Source organism: Petromyzon marinus, chromosome 30 (assembly GCF_048934315.1).
Source record: "Petromyzon marinus isolate PM22_M1 ecotype Great Lakes invasive population chromosome 30, UKy_Petmar_22M1.pri1.0, whole genome shotgun sequence".
Taxonomy (NCBI): domain Eukaryota; kingdom Metazoa; phylum Chordata; class Hyperoartia; order Petromyzontiformes; family Petromyzontidae; genus Petromyzon; species Petromyzon marinus.
The window spans coordinates 4,042,776-4,058,669 of NC_133696.1; the positions used below are offsets into that span (position 1 = coordinate 4,042,776).

The 15,894-nt window shown below is 44.7% G+C and overlaps 1 protein-coding gene across 1 annotated transcript; it reads right to left on the reverse strand.

Moving 5' to 3' along the window:
* Positions 1–351: 351 nt before the first annotated feature.
* LOC116947486 (rab GDP dissociation inhibitor beta-like) lies at positions 352–15,834 on the reverse strand. Its single transcript, XM_032963290.2, has 11 exons — positions 15,669–15,834; positions 12,651–12,758; positions 11,820–11,919; positions 11,047–11,181; positions 10,189–10,387; positions 8,444–8,575; positions 7,289–7,388; positions 4,403–4,574; positions 3,381–3,525; positions 2,437–2,491; positions 352–1,265 (listed from the first exon to the last, which is right to left on the reverse strand). The coding sequence occupies exons 1-11, from the start codon at positions 15,711–15,713 to the stop codon at positions 1,113–1,115; spliced, it is 1,344 nt and encodes a 447-aa protein (XP_032819181.1). The 5' UTR covers positions 15,714–15,834; the 3' UTR covers positions 352–1,112.
* Positions 15,835–15,894: the final 60 nt, after the last annotated feature.

Consider the following 15,894-nt stretch of genomic DNA (forward strand, 5'->3'; position numbering starts at 1 on the left):
ATAACGATGCATCCATCGGAATGGTGAGAATATCGTTTTACAAAACAATTGATCCATCAATACTTGCGCAGTAAGAACCAAGCCAAATACCGCACAATGAGTAGGGCGACACTTCGCGAGACAGGATGGACGCCGCTGGTGACAGTGGCAGCTAAAGAACACGTCCGAGAAAATGACAAGCCATGTGATCAGTTCCCGTGCATGAGATTGATGGTAGCAGCACCGGTGATGGCGTTGGGAGGCCTTCATCCAGGAGATGGATCGTGGATGATGATATACAACACACGTGTGTATGGTATGTGTCCATTAAAAACACATTATTTTGCAAACAACAAAAATACCACGAATCGATTTTTCTCCCAAGAAGGTGAACTCTTTAATCACCAAGTGAAACAATGCAGCACAATAAGTCAATAAATGGAGATTGTTTTTCCTCCCACCATCATTTGTCTCATCAGCCAAACGAGGTGGTTCTTGTAAGAATAGCTGTAATATTTACCACAGCAACCCCAGCATGGCACACTGAGAACACAGCCACCAATTGTAACCAATTTATTGATGAGAGCATTGGATCCGGAGAGAGCATTCAGTTTGTGATCTCTTGACACTAGCAGTTGAGTATGCTACAAAAAGAGAATAATCCTTCGGCAAGCCACCTGCAGCAAAAGAAGATACTTAATCATGATTATATAAAAAAAAAGATTCATACCAAACTGTTACACTTCCTTGGAAAACTTTGCTTTATTTAATGTCATGTACTCTAAAGCATTTATTCAAGAGAAACTTGTAATTGCCAAATAGAATTGTTTTAAACACTTTCTGAAATACAGCAACGCCAATCAAAAAGCCCTGCAATCAGAGTTCAAGGTCTGCAATAACAATACCTCTTGGCCGAGCTTATGGCACCGACTCATGAAATCAGAAAATACCACTGGCAGCTTGAGCTACCGAAATGTGTCAGCTTGGCCTAGCAAACAGAAGCTGAAACTACAATAAAAACTGCGGCACAATGGTGGTGGTGGCGGGGGGGAGTGGTCGTGGGGGTGGGGGGAAGGGAAGGAGACGGGGTGGAGTTGGATGTCCTAGGGAGCCGGCAGCGTACGGGAGGCCAATCACTGGTTGTCCTCGCCAAATACATCGTTGTGCTTGCGTTTCATCTCCTCGAAGTCAAACGCGACACCCATCAGGCGCTTGTACACGTCCTTGATGTCATCGCACGTGGTCTCGAAGTGGGTGGTGGCGTCATACGACCGCGAGATGAAGATCTGTCGGCGATCGACAATAAGCAAGAGTTCAGTGTCAACAACGCACACGGAGGTGACTTCTAGACAGAAAGAGGCACAATTGTGACCATGGGTTCGGTCTTCCCATCATGCCTTGAATGTCACATGCCGTCACCATACTGCGTGTGTAATGCACAGAGTGTTGCTTTTTATCACCAAGATTCTAAATTGTGGTAATATTATTTTAGGCAGCAGCGGGACAATGCGGCTACTATACATGAGTGGCACCCTTGTGAAGAATAATCAGTACAGCATAGCCATCATTGCTAACTCCTGCACTGTGCCTCAGGGGCCACGTGACGGCAGCCCAGAGGCTTCAGGAACATTTCAACGTAGACCTTTCAGTTATCTTCCATGCGTGGTGGCGACATATTAAACACCTCGCCTGGTATACAGGAGGTCGTGGGTTCTATCCCGACCCTGACGGCTGCTGTTTATTTGGAGTTTGCATGTTGTCTCCGTGGTCGCGTGGATTTTTCTCCTCCGGTTTTTCCTTCCACATTTAGAATCAACAGGCGTCTAGAGTATTTGGCTGCTAGACGTTTCTACATATGCCGCTTCGTTAAGTTATCATTTGTGGCCAGGTTGCTTCTGAAAGTGATAAAGCTCAGTGAGCCTTAAGTGGTAAAATAAAATAGTTAATTCGTTTAATTCGTGGGTTTGCTCCAGGTACTCTTAATTTCCTCTCAATCCACAACGGGGAGGATCTCAACCCATGCCGTGCGGACTGTGAGGATATTTTTGCTATAGTTTAAAAAGCTGATGGGTGTGGGTTGAAGATGGGGAGTGCAAAACTATGGATTTTACTTCACTGCACTCGACTGCCCATAATACCTATTACAATTGTATTTGCGCAGACACCTACCAAGGGTCAAGCCTGCTTAGCTTCCAAGGTCTTATAAAATCGGGTGCATTCCGCTGATTTCGTTATATATCAATTGTACGTGTATGTATAACTTCTTTCGCACCATACGTAGCCAACCGTGCTAATCAGAGGTGTGGGAGATGGATAACAAACTAAACACAAAAGCAGTTCTAAAGAAATTAGTTTTCAATCTAGATGGTTTACAAGCGCATAGCTCCAGGTGACTTCCTAATATCGGAAGGAAGAGCGTTCCAGACGGCCGCAGCTACACAAGCCAAACAAACTCACCTGGCTTTCGTTGCCCAGGTCGGCTGGTTCGTACAAGTCGCTCACCGACACAAACCTGCACACACCACAGGGGCATTTATCAGTAAAAATATAAACAAGCTGGCAAGCCGGTCCATTCGGGGAGCTCCAATTTTGACGAGAGATTTTACTGAACAAAAGTGCGTATGGATATAAGCAGACGCATGTGTCACCAAAGCTTAATGCACATGTGCTTACACCAATGTTTATCTCATCTTTCCTCCTGATGACGATCGCTTGTGTTGTGATCGAAACATCGTCGTTTTTTGCTATTTTCTTTGAACCATCTACGTGACTTTACCAAATACCACGGAGATAGGTTCTCATATTCTTTGGGCCTTTCGGTAAAGTCACGTAGACAGACCCAAAGAATATTAATTCCTGCAGCCACGAAAGCTGTAAGTCAAAAACACAATATTTGACAACTATGCGAGATGGTGACACACACGTAGGTGTACTGGCAAAACGCCCAACTGTTTAACAGCACGAGAGACGAATCGGACTGAATGACGGACAAATAGACTGATTCATCTTCTTTGGTTCTTTCGGTAAAGTCACGTAGAATGAGAATAAAATAATAAATTGATAAAATAAAATAACACAATAATATTCTCACGACGTTTCGGCCACAACACGAGCGGCCTTCATCAGGTTCATCAGGTGATGAAGGCCGCTTGTGTTGTGGCCGAAACGTCGTGAGAATATTACTGTGTTATTTTATTTTATCAATTTATTATTTTATTCTAATTCTACGTGACTTTACCGAAAGAACCAAAGAAGATGAATCCTTGCAGTCACGAAAGCTTTAAATCGAAAAATAGACTGATTTTAAATCGAAAAATAGACTGATTGACGGACAGACAGATAAGACTGACGGGCGGACGGATGTACTGACTGACAAGCGGACAGTGTGTCTCTGCGCTCACTTCTGGTCGATGGGGTCGAGCTGTTCGAGCGCCGGCTGGATCTCGGCCTCGGGATTGCTCGTCTCCACCGTGGTGCTCACGATGGCAATGTACTTGCCGGCGCCGGCCACGTTGTGGTCGAACGACACCATACACACGTAGATGTCTGCCGTCGGACAGAGAGGGGGAGAACACCACGCACGGTCAGCCTAACCACAACCGCTGCGGAAATGCGGTCGGCAAGCAGCCACCAAAGCAGGCGTTTAACCAAACGTGTGGGAGGCAACTCGCAGAAATAACCGGCGAGGAGATGTTCACGGTTGTGCTGTATAGGTCTCAAACGGGTTGTAACCGAGTTAATTTTCCTCAAAAGGCTTCCGGCGCACGAGAGCGAAACGTCGGACGTGCCGAACCACACACAGTTAAACCCCAAACACGTGAAGAGAGCTATACTTACCCAAGTGCAAATCTCTTTTAAGCGAGACGTGGATAAAATAATGGATACTAGGAATAATATAATTAACAAAAAATCATCTCGTGTTTATAGTCGCTCCAGTGGTGCCTCCATTCGATCTCGCTACCACCCTCACTGCCCTATGAAACTGTGGGATGCTGCCGTGGCATAACAGTAAGCACATTTCAGTTGCGATCCAGAGGTAGCCAGTTCGATTCAATCTCCTGGCGCATCAGCTAAAGTGTGGGTAATTCCCACCTCTAACAAGCCGTCTCACTCGCGTGGAAGAGTAGGCCAAGTGGCATCTTATAGGGGGCTCTCTAGAGCTAAACATCTTTGAAAATGAGCTTTATAAGCTCATCGGATTCCTCCAGTCTAAATAAAGATTGTGATGAAGATTCTCATTCTCTCTCTCTCTGGCAGAAGCCCTTCTACCAGCAGTGGTGCGGGAAAGCAATTGCGGGGCTGATCCGTTAACTTTTATGAAAATGCAGAAACGACCGTTGTCATCTCTCTGGGTGCGTGCGCAGAACACGAACCCCTGGATTTCCGTCGAAGGTGCCATTTGGACAGTGTGCAAAGGGCTCACCAGACTTCCTGTTGACCTGGTTCTGTGGGATGATGATCTGGCAGGACTTGGCATTGCTGGTGTTCTTGATGGGGTGGCTCATGATGCAGATGGCGCGGATGACCTGCCCAACTTTCTTCACGCGATCTGGCGCGTAGCTGGGGTCACAGATCAGCTGCTTGCAGCGAGCCACCTGCCCACGAGACGGTAACACTATTTTGTTATATCGAAGGGGAACATGCATTAGCGTTTCACTTTACTGCTGACATCGTAAATAATGTTTTAACCGAATCGCAATTATTTTTTTTTTTAAACAGGAGCGGTTTGCAAGCTGAAACAACGTGGTTGGGAAATCAACCCACGCAGAGAGATTAACACTTTTAAATGGCCAACCAACAATATATATCCATCATTGGAAGCATCTTGGCTGTACCGATTCCTAGAGGGGAATATGTTTGACCTGCGACACCATTTCTAATTTTAACACGCTCAGTCACTTCTGTCAATGTAAGGAGCCTCCCCCTATTAGTCAGTCGGCATGGATGTTCCGTTCGCTGTTCTGTGCTCAAGAAGGCTGCACCGTGTGTGTGTGTGTGGGGGTGCATGCGCATGGTCCTCTCTCAACAACACGATGTCGATGTGTTTGCGAGTTCTAATTATGTTCACATTATTATTGGATAATGCAAACTTGGATAACGCCAAGGTGTGCGTGAATGTATGGCCTGCCAAAGGTATTGAAAGGTCCTATTCAGCCCTCAGTGCACCACTGATCTAAAGGCCCTATAACAAAAAGCATTGATTTTATAGTGGTTGTCCTTCCCCCGCACGTCCGATTGGCACGGGCGGCTACGTATGGTGCGAAAGAACTTCTACATGCATGTAGCACATCTGTGAAAAAGAGCTTCCTAGCTCATCGAATTCCTCCAGTCTAAATAAAGATTCTGACATACAACATGAATCATGATTAGGTGCTTTCGTGACTGCAGGAATTACTCTTTGTTTTTTTTCGGTAAAGTCACGTAGAAATAATAAAAAATAAAATTATATAATAGCATACGTTTCGATTGCAACACAAGCAATCATCATCAGGTACAGAAGAGCTAAATTTAAGAGAGAGGAAACACATAACCGCAGATATATATACAGACCTTAAGTAGAGGGAATTAACACAGACACACCAGGGGACACAGAGAGGGAAGGAGCACACTAAATCAAACAGGGTTGAGCAAAATTTGGAAACTATATAAAGCAATACAGACGGTCGGTTAAAACACAATTAACGCATGGCTGGTAGATTACGCTATTTCAAAGATTGCTAAATTGTAAGTTAAGTGTGAAATTTAAGAGACTGATGGAACACAGACCGTAAAGAGACATATATTGTCTCTCCCCATATGTCTCTTTACGGTCTGTGTTCCATCACTCTCTTAAATTTCACACAACTTACAATTTAGCAATCTTTGAAATAGCGTAATCTACCAGCCATGCGTTGTTTTAACCGACCGTCTGTGTTGCTTTATACAGTTTCCAAATTTTGCTAAACCCTGTTTGATTTCGTGTGCTCCTTCCCTCTCTGTGTCCCCTGGTGTGTCTGTGTTAATTCCCTCTACTTAAGGTCTGTGAATATATCTGCGGTTATGTTTCCTCTCTCTCTTAAATTTAGCTCTTTTGTACCTGATCATGATTGCTTGTGTTGCAATCGAAACGTCGTATGCTATGATATAATTTTATTTTTACTATTTCTACGTGACTTTACCGAAAAAAACAAAGAGTAACATGAATCATCACTACCATCGTCTGTAAAGTCTCATAGCATCAGTCAAGTATTAGCCAGATTATAATACGAACTCTTTTCTCCTCTTCCATTTAAAGCAAAAGTTGGGAATGTGTCTATATATTCGTAGCTGTGTGACTGGAATTGTATAACTTTATTGACAGCGGGCACCAGTTTGTGTTACTATCTGGACCATCTTATAATCCAGAGATTACAGCAACAGTTATTAAATTGCAAGAAGTGTCAACTTTTGAAACTGATGGAGAAGGGTTTGTTTGCTCATTGGATTGTGTCATTGTTATTTATTGAATTACAATATCAGGAGGTAAACCATTGACATTCATGTAATCTGTGACATGTTCTAAGCATTACTTGTGTTTTATATTTTTTTCATACTACATTCTCTCATTGACTTTTACAACTGTTTACATGGTGTTGTGCACCAAAACTATTTTGTACTCCACATGCAGACATTTATAGTCTCAATAGGCACTCAACTGGTCAGAAGGTTCAAGTGTGCATATTTTGGGTCATTACGTAAATCACGCACGGATTTTACAGCAAACGCTTTCAGTAAGGACTTGATGAAAGGTCCAAGTGTAACTCGTGTGCAGCCAGTCACAGTGACGATCGAAGAACGCAAGTCAACTTCGCTCGATTAGCATATACTGCACAATGCAATGGAGCCCTCTGTTGGCTTAAAAAAGCATTGCTTTTAATCAGTCGAACAAAAAGCACTTTAACAAATCCCACCAAATGTACCTGCATACAATCAATTCAGCACCAGCACACGAGCCGATATCATCGCTTCCTCTCTACTTTCAACATCCCCTTGACCACGTTCCCTCTTTATGAGGCCACTCCCATCATTAGCCTCGACTACTGCACTAATGTGTATTGAACTTCTTTTGCACAGTACGTAGCCAACCGTGGCTAATCGGAGGTGTCGGGGTTAGGATCGAACTTGCGACCTCCTGCATACCAGGCGAGGTAGTTAGCATCTCGCCACCGTGGCGCACATTATTATCTCGTGTAAGGGCAGCACCGATGATAACCGCAGTGGTTATTTGTTTTCCTTCACACCACCGCCAGCCCTTTTAAGTGTTTTTTTGTCAGAGTTCTCAGCGTCTCACCTCGCCCTCCGACTTCACGCCCAGCACCTTCCCGTTCTCCATGACGATCTCCTCCACAGGCTTGTTGAGCATGTACGTCCCTCCGTAGATGGCGCTCAGCCTGCGGGCAAGTTAGCGGGCACGTGTAATACCTCCACGGCGACTGTGAGCAAGCCTAAGTGTTGGGACTTGGTTTATGCCTCGAGCGCAGGAGTCGTCGGCAACCCGTGGCTCCGCAGCCGGGTGCAACTCTAAGGACTGCTTCGTGACGTTATAAACATGCACTGGCGGCTCTTTTCATTTTTTTTGTTTGCTTTTTTGACTGAATTGTTTTGGTTGCCGACCCCTGCCCAAGTGGGTGGATGCTGCAGGCCTGAAGGCAAAGACACTGAACAGTTGTTAAACACAATCATCGGATAACAATTTACCATCCAATTTTATCCTGATTGTTCTAGTGACATCACGCTAATCGGAGTCATATCACAAGAGACCAAGTATCCATGTGGAATAGCTCACAGTGCAGTATAAATCTCTTGTGTGAAGAGAATGGCCCACGGAAGCAAATATCAGAGCTACCTCGGAGATCCATTCAAGTGGTCGATAGAAGGCGGGGGGGGGGTGCATTTTCCTATGCGCTCTGCCATATGAAGGTAATGGTAATGATATTAGTCAAACCAATAATTTTTAATTATTAGGGCTGACAGACAAATTAAGCTCAGAACCAAATTTAAGTTATGGTTTATTACAGCCATTGGTGACTGGCCCGAGACTAACCCACCCCTAGTGGACATCTGTGAAAAAGAGCTTCATAGCTCATCTGATTTCCAGATCAAATACTCACTACGCTTGAGAAAACCGATTTAACCATATGCGGCTGCCCGGATTTGAACTCAGGATCTCAGCGGTACCAGTTCAGCGTTCACCCGAGCCACCTGACCAATATGATCATGAAAACTCAACATATCATGGATCTTATCTGCATTTGATGGCAACATGCACCGAACCAATATAGCGTCCAGTGACTGTACATTAAAGTTAATCTGCCAGGCAATCGCACGTGTTGATCTCGCAAAGAAGAAAACTCTCAAAATCAGAGGTGTCTTTAACTATGTAAAAAAAATACACCTTGAGCTTGGGAAATTAAGTGATGGAGCAGAGCGGGTGCACGAAACTCACCTGGCAAAACCCTGGGGCAGCTCCCCAAGGCCGTAGAGCGGGTAGAGGTAGGGGCTCTTGCCGTATTTGGCCAGCGACTCGCTATACAGCTTGATGCGGTTCAGTGCCTCCAGACAAGGTTTGTCAAGGTAACTATGGGCATAGCACAGGATTATTTTACATGTGTGTGCGTGTGTATATATAGTGTTCGGTGTGACGAAGTGTGGTCAAATAACCCGCAGGACCCATGTGGCATGGGTGGGACCGCTCGCCAAATAGTTGATTATATTAACAGACCTTTAGGCACAGTATCATTACTTTGCATGTAACCATTCACTCCTTGTTGTACAATGATGTCACAATTTTGGGTAGCAATTTATAAAACAAATGTAATTGCCAATTGTGGTAAATTCAGCATCCATACTTGCTATAGGGTTTAAGTGAACTGTATATAACATTGTAAATGAGAACCACTACATGAATTAGCTCTTAAACACATAACTAGATAGGTTACCTACTATTGTCATTATGGTGAGACAAGACATAGTGTAAATGTTGTTCCGGCTTTTTTTTTAATTGCCCCCAGTCCCCTCCTTCGGCAACCCGAAAGGACCAGCATGGTGAAGAATGATCAAACAATCCCCGTGACTGATGAGGCTTGGAGTCCTTATCCAAAAGGGGATTGACAAAGGGCTGTAAGTGATTATTTATCTTGGTAAATTCCTCATTTACATCCTTGCAAATGAAAACGTATCTCAAAAGTTCCAAGTAAAGTAAACACTACATTTGTAAAGATATTATTTAGGTTTTTTTGAGTGTTATTGACGTTTAATCACATTTTCTGTATTGCTTTGTTTGACCCAAACATTCCTCGAAACAGCAACACTTAAGTCTCAATGGGCTCTTACTTGGCTTGGAATAAATTATGGCTTCTCACACATACAATCTGATAGATATCACCAGCATAATAATCGATTACATTTAAATTAGACTTGCCTAGGTATTACCCTTAATACTAAAACAATCTTACTGCTGGCAATTCTTAATCTACCACCCGCAATTTTTTGGGGGTTGACAAAATACGCGTCATTTTGTGAAAAGTACACAGTGGCTGTCCCACGGAGCAACTGGCTCCAACATAGGCATGTGGAATTTTTATCAGGTGGCTCAGGGGAATCAATGAAGGCGAGCGTCACACAATACGCATCTAAAACACAGACACACACTTTGACTTTCTTCGCACTCATCCAGGAAAGCCTCAACGAGGCGACAGTCAATACAACACTACCCAACAAGCCGTGTCTAAGTGAAACAGCCACGCTTCAGTGCTTTTGTGTAGTGAACACACAAAATACTCTGATGAAACCAACTTACATCTCCGCTTACAAGTCAGTTACACTTGTACGTAGGCTCCAGATTTCCTTGCATCAGGCACGGGTGTGGCCATGGGCGATTTGGCAAGCCAATTTGCAACCGGTTTGTTGCGCGCGCCACCCAGTCCACATGCGATTTCAAAGCTGCCCTAAGCAAAAGCGGTTCACATCGTCGAGCACCTGCCCCCTTTAACGGCAGCTGGAACGTGGAATGAAAACGTTGATTGAACTCGAGGACAAAGGCAATCAAGTGGCTGCCGAGCGCTTTTGGATATCGATCCGTGAAAGCAAATGCAAGACGACACAGAGAAGCAGTCCCGACAGGGGGACCTTCGCTCAAACGGGCAACAGCACCATGGCCCGCAGCCCAGAAAACCGCTCGCGAGCGCTTACTCATCGGTGCGGTAGAGCGCAAGCGAGTGGCCGGTGAAGTCAATGACATCCTGGCCCAGGTCGAACTTCTTGAAGACGTCACGCATGGTGGTCGCCTTGGGGTCGACGCCCTGGTAGGTCTGCGGGTCATTCTCTTCGAAGTTTGCGACAAACACAAGGAACTTCCTGAAGCGCCGCTTCTCGAACATGCCCATCAGACCTGCGACGGAGTGGACAAGCCGAGCGTGTTCATTTATTGGCAATGACGGCAAAGATGCCGTTTGAATGTCAAAGGGCTGAATCACGATGACTCAAGGAGGATGCGGAATGGGAAAAAAATATGACGCATCAAGAGTCCTACTGAAATAACACTACGAGAGAATCTTCAAAGAAAATTATAAAAATATATTTTTTAGAAGCTATTGATTGAAGGTCGAAGTAAAATTTTCTTAGAAAATGTCAGTTTCAGGACTATTAGATTGCAATACATTTAAGACACAATGAGGTACATGTAGAGTACTTTGTCTCTTCATTGCTGAATAAGGTCCCCTCCATGCTCTTGCAGGCGAGTGAACGGCGTGGAGCATAGATTTGGGAGCACAGACGTACAGTACAACAATCTAAGTTGCTGCACTGACCTCTGCTTTCTGCCACTTAGCCCTGATAGGCATTCATCCAAGCCTTATCCAGGCTCAAATTTACTTAACTCCCAAGGTCTGATGAGACTGGGCAAAGTCAAGGTGGGTTTAGTCTTGGGCTTCACAAGAATGCCAATATTTTTTTCCACAAGCACTTTAAGTTGGCATCGGACAGAGCAGATTCAATTACGAGAACCATGGATTAAAGGTCATCGGCAAGGAATCCTATCACGGTACTCACCGGAGGCGAGAGCTTCTGTCTCCGTCGAAGGCACCTTGTGGATCTTGCCGCCCTTATACACGTAGCTCCCCTCCACCACTTTGAAGTCCAGGTAACGAGTCACCTCCGTGTACAGCAGCATCTTCACCAGCTGGCCTATCACCAGGACAAACGTGTCAGTACGTTCGTAATAGCGTGTACATATTTAGCCTTTTGTCAATTAACTACTGGATGAGAGTCTGCCCACTCTGTGCGGTTCATTGGAGTTATTTCAACATATTTCACCACGCTGGTCAGTTCGGGTTGGTTAAGGTGGGGAGCACTGATGTGGGATTATAGCCCGATGGATGATGTTGCACGGTCCTATTCTAATCACTGTATAGCCCTGCAGCTGCCTATATAAAAACATTTTTGTGAATAGTGGTTACCCATCCAAGCACCATCCAGGGTCAAACTGGCTTTACTTTTGAGATCTAATGAGATCAGTTACATTCCGGGCAATTAATAAGCATACTGCCCATCAAATTCAAGAGTAGTTTAGGAGAAACCAGGAATGACGTGGATAAGTACTTGACCTTTACTTATGAACCTGCCAATTGTTACCAAAGTGCCTTTCACAAGGGATACTTGGTCAAATAATAACTGCACACTAGCAAGCAAAAAAAAGTTGACATCAAGGCAAAACATGACTTGAAAAATTAACAACACAAGAATATAGAAATATTTCTTGTAATTTAACATCAAGTCAAAAATTCAGATTTTATTTTTTTTCACGTGAACTTTGGCAATTGTACCATTCGCCATCAGAAACTTGGGGATGAGATCCACGTTCCAGTCACGTCCATTCCCCATGGAGGTTGGGGGTTCCCCAGGGATGTTAAACCGCTTGTAGAGCTGTTGAACAAGGCAGACGATAGCTCAACCACATGACAACACGACAGATCTCTGCTACACTCTTTATCCTGAGAGTTACAGCTTCAGAAATGTGAATGACGTTGTACTTCATCTGTATGTGGACAGTTCTTTGTAAATCTACTACTGGTTGAAGGCCACCTCATGCCATGTTGGTCATATAAGTTGTTTGACCACACTTCACCAATGAGGTCATTGCTGGCCAGTGACATGGTGGCGGCCCTGCATATGTTCATATACAACCCGCCACTGATGCTAGCCGTGGCCAGGAATCAAACCCAAGGTCGCTGGGTTCATAGTGCAAACAACTCTTCTGTCATGACCTTAAATTACAAGTTGGCAGGATCAACACCCTGGGTTCTCACAACGCAAGCATGACACAGCATGCGGAGGCTTGGGTGATGGATTACTTTGGCTAAGCCGCCTTTTACCTAATGTCATGCCAAGCTCCTTCATGGGAAGCATAGGTGGGAGCGTAGAACAATGCAAGAACATTTTTTTTCTGCACTGCCTACTGCTGCCCATTACAACTCTAATATCAATAAATTGCCCATGTTTTTTCACCATTATCTAACAATGTGCACGTATTGATTTTTGTATAATGTCTTGAAATACAACCACATTCAAGCCATTCTATAGATTAGCGTGGTTTTGACTAAAGCTTATGGCTACAAAGCTGGAGGTTGTGGCAGGGATGATGATGCCAAACTGACATCTCCGAGGGGGGTGATAGATGAGCTCTCCCCTCCGTAGTATGAGTTGCGGTCCATGTGCAGCACCTTCTTCCCATTCACCGACATGATGCCCGACAGGATGCATTCCTGGACAGAGGAACATGCACACGTGTACATTTATGGTAAGTTATACAGTCTGCCGTCGCATATCCGACAGTCGCATATCCATTGTGACCAATTAACTGCCCACGCCCAGTGCAGGATTGCATATGATGCAACTGCCATTTTCCATTGATGTTCACAAATCTGATTATTTCATGTGCAGAAATAAAGGTTTAATCTCGCATACATTCACTGCTACAGTACGGTGAATATTTTTCTCCATCTTTAAAGTAATTTACACTTCATTTTAGTCCAGTAAGCAATTTGCACATGGTCTAACTATACATTTCCATAGATGTACACATATCCGACCTGTCACATATGGATATGTGGACGTTGTACTGTAATGTACATGTTAAACTTTTCGCACCGTACGTAGCCAACCGTGCTAATCAGAGGTGCCATTGCAATTATTACATATCACATTTACATGGTGGTATTTAGCTTTATGTACAGACAGAAAATAGTTTCATGCAGCCCTGTACATACCCACTGCTGGTGAAGGTCTCCCTATGCCTTTCAGTTGTTGGGAGTTGATTGCCCATACTTTCACCACATTAGTTAGAACAGGTTGAAGCTAACCACTGCACCACCGCTCATGCCTAAACATCATTAAGATGTGTTGAAAACGCCCACATGACTGTGGTTTATACAAATATAACCACATCATTTAAACATGCATGACGATTTGTGACATGCAGCATATATATTGCAAGAAACATTTCTTGAGACCATGACTGTCTTGCGATAGTGTAACCTAATGGCGCAAATGATCCTCCAGTAGTTTGTGTTCTGCTCGAAAACAAAAGTCAAACGGCACTGATGAGTGACCACAATATTGGTCATCAATGGCAAAGGAGAACAAAGTATGATATGTGATTTTAATTAACATATGTTTTCAGTTACTGTGCAGGTGAAAGTGACATGTCGTTGACGTGCGTGCATTTCAGCTATTTTTGCGTAATGTTGAGTTGCCATAATGACAACGGATGTTAATAATTATCTTCTGCCGCATGCAGGAAATGAAGGCTGCCTGTTTGCAGGTGGACTTTGCAGCTTATGCATCCCGTGATCACCGTGAAGCAAAATTGGCTTAAAAAGCAGGATATTTAATTTCAGCCCTTGATACTTCCTTGTTTCAGGGAGAAAAAAACCACGAATATTTAAATAGTTAAAAATATTTATGGGCACAAAACTGCAATCATAATGGGACAACCTTTGAATACATTTCATTTATCACCGTTTAAAGTTCAGAAGATTGTCAAACTCAAAACAAAATTAACAAAACCAGGGTAATTAAAAAAAATACAAATTCTGACAATGCACAAATAAGCAATGTACTCTGTCCACTTGAAAAAAAAAACCCCTCGCACTAAAGTAAGCAACGGGAAACGGAAATTCACCCAAAAAACAATGGGCTGAATGTTGTGGAATGATCATTGACTCGGCTGTATTTCAGATGACATATACTGTAATGCTTTTAGTGGAGATGCCATGACATAACTGTTGGCATTATATTTCATAACATAAATACATACCACAATATTCTTGGTTCTTTCGGTAAAGTCACGTAGAAGGGAAATAATAAAATTAAAATAAAATTCTCACGACGTTTCGGCCACAACACAAGCAGCCGTCCTGTTGTGGCCGAAACGTCGTGAGAATTTAATTTTGTTTTATTTTTATTATTTCCCTTCTACGTGACTTTACCAAAAGAACCAGGAAGATGACTCCCTGCAGCCACGAAAGCTTTAAATCGAAAAATACATACCACAATTTACATCTCTCGACATTGTCCATGTGGTGTATTCATGCTTCACGCAAAAAAGCGGCTTTATGGTTACTTGCGTTTAAAAAAAAAGAATATCCGCTTACCTTTCCTACACTTTGCACTCCTCTATGATGTTTTTTTGTATTTTGTGTTGCTGTAACGTTCTGACCCGCCCCTACTGGACATCTGCGAAATAGAGCTTTATAGCTCATCGGATTCCTCCAGGATAAGTATTCCGATTATTAAACGGTTGAGACGTACATTGGCAGAGTAAAATTTGGCCTGCTATTTTACGCCTTCATTTTGCTCGAAATTAAAACAAATCTCGGCGGTGCCCTTCGACACTACGGAAAAGCCGCGAGATTGTCAACGTTGTCACGTGAGCACCCAACTTGACATTTCACAGTCAAGTACATGTAGCGAGCGCCCTTTGTTAAAATCTAATGCGGGACGAGGGCCTCCCCACCGCCGTGCGGGTCACGGGTGTTATCTGACCATACTTCACCACGCCCGTCGGCGCGAGCTGTAACGTGGTGGTGGTGGTGGGGGGGCGGCAGCGTCAATGGATCTCAGTTGCTGCACCGTCCTCTTGGGACAGCCCGTGACAAACCCTTTCCCCCACACCCCTCACCTCCGATGACAGCACGGTCGGCTACGTGCAGTGCGAAATGAACTTCAGACGTACACGGCGCGTACGCAAACGTGCATGGCCGTGTGGTGGTCGCCCATCCGAGCACCATCCAGGCTCAACATCTGCTGAGCTTCCGAGGTGCGACCAGATTGGTCACGTGCCAGGCGATTGGGATCATGGAAGGCCGCAGCACAGCATTTAGTGAGGGATAAACGCAACTAATTATACGCAAAAAAAAACAGCGCCGCATGGTAGGAGCCTTTAAACCCTACCCCCCTCCCCCCCCGCCGCTAACAACCACACAAAACACGGGCAACGAAAACGAAAGAAGCCCAGAGAATTTGGGTTGAATTCCAGGAAGGGCTCACACGGAGGCCCTTTCAGACACGGGGCCCTGTTGGCGTGACAGCGGCTACGTTTGTTCTCCCCTCGCCGCCGCCGCCGCCGCCTTCACGCAATTAATCGCGACGTCGTTCACGGCTCGTCGAATTACCTTCAGGCCCGTGCCCAGCACGATCACGTCGTAATCTTCGTTCATGGCCGAGTGTTGGCGGGTCTGCTGGAGCTACAGAGAGAGAGGAGGGGGGGGGGTGTTGGTGATCGGTTTCCTCTCCCGTGTCACTGCACTGCCGCTAATGGCCGGAACCCCGCCTTCGAATTCCCCAGCGCGCTTAAGCAGCCCCGAGGCGGCGCCCGCCAATCGGAGGACGCCGCCCAGG